At 36.6% G+C, this 1,349-nt stretch overlaps 1 protein-coding gene across 1 annotated transcript in view; it reads left to right on the top strand.

The window, feature by feature from the left end:
* Positions 1-546, top strand: part of LOC102207256 (protocadherin beta-9-like) — a 10,198-nt gene extending 9,652 nt beyond the window's left edge. The window contains exons 3-4 of the mRNA XM_013910541.1: positions 101-489; positions 538-546. Of these exons, the coding sequence (XP_013765995.1) occupies positions 101-489; positions 538-546 (398 nt within the window). The remainder of the gene's footprint in view (positions 1-100; positions 490-537) is intronic.
* Positions 547-1,349: the final 803 nt, after the last annotated feature.

Here is a 1,349-nt window from a genome sequence, read left to right on the forward strand (position 1 = left end):
CAGAACCTTGTAGTGGCAGTGAAAGATAACGGACAGCCCTCTCTGTCTGCCACCTGTTCCATGTATTTACTAATTTCTGATAACTTGGCTGAGGTGCCAGAACTGAAGGATCTGTCTTATAATGAGAGCAATTCCAAACTGACCTCTTATCTGATCATCGCACTGGTGTCTGTGTCCACGTTTTTTCTGACTTTCATCATCATCATCCTGGGTTTGAGATTTTGTCGCAGGAGAAAGCCCAGACTGTTGTTTGATGGAGCAGTTGCCATCCCCAGCGGTTATCTCCCTCCTAATTACACAGATGTTGATGGCACAGGAACTTTACGCAGCACTTACAACTATGACGCGTACCTGACCACAGGTTCAAGAACCAGTGACTTTAAGTTTGTGACATCATACAATGACAACACGCTGCCTGCTGACCAGACTCTGAAGAAAAGTCCATCAGACTTTGCTGATGTCTTTGGAGATTCTTTGGAGACTCTGGAGGTACGAGGACATGTTTTTGAACTAGGCTCTTGTGTTCATGTCTTCCAGCCTTACTAATTCATATCAACTTTTTTCCACCATCAAATACCATATTAAATAACCAGTTTAAAAGGGTAGTATGACACCAGGCAGATTATGCTCCTGAAATTTGGTTTTTAATTCAAAATCGACAAATTAAAGTCGAAGTTACTACTGAATGTAAATTGGATTCAGAATTGTTTCATATGCACCTGAGACATATGAGATTTGGTTGACTTTAGAATTTGGATTTTTCATGTGTTACAACTGCAGTCTGCTGACCAGACTCTGAGGAAAAGTCCATCAGAGTTTGTAAATTATTTGGTTAAGAACAAGATTTCCTAAAAGTAGGGCCTTGTTATGTTTTTGTGATTGATGACACATCTTTATAATTCTCTATTGATCTGAACTCTGACTTTATACAACCATTTAGATGATCCTCTAGAATACTGTTCTGGTATCATTTCATGGTGTTTATTAATTTGATGTTTTGTTTATTCTCTCTGCTCAGAAAGTTAAGAGGTTATGAGACAAGTTTTTAATATGCATCTACATTAGTCTTATTTGCAAGTGCAGGTTTCAAATACATATGAGAGAAATCATTCTTAAATTACTGAATATTTGATGTTCCAACATGTGTTTTTATAGTATAATATTCTTAATTAGATTCCTAGTACTGAGGCATTATTCCTATTCTTCACTATACTAAATCTATTTTCAAGGGTTACTTTTTGTTAAGATTTCACAAATACAAGGTCTCTGTTGTTTTAAATAGGCTCTCCCTGTATTTATTTATTTGAAATCCACCCAGTTAAAAGCTATTTGTTCATGCTTTGATCATC

The sequence above is a fragment of the Pundamilia nyererei genome, unplaced genomic scaffold (assembly GCF_000239375.1).
Source record: "Pundamilia nyererei isolate P.nyererei 1_Seehausen unplaced genomic scaffold, PunNye1.0 scaffold00001, whole genome shotgun sequence".
Taxonomy (NCBI): domain Eukaryota; kingdom Metazoa; phylum Chordata; class Actinopteri; order Cichliformes; family Cichlidae; genus Pundamilia; species Pundamilia nyererei.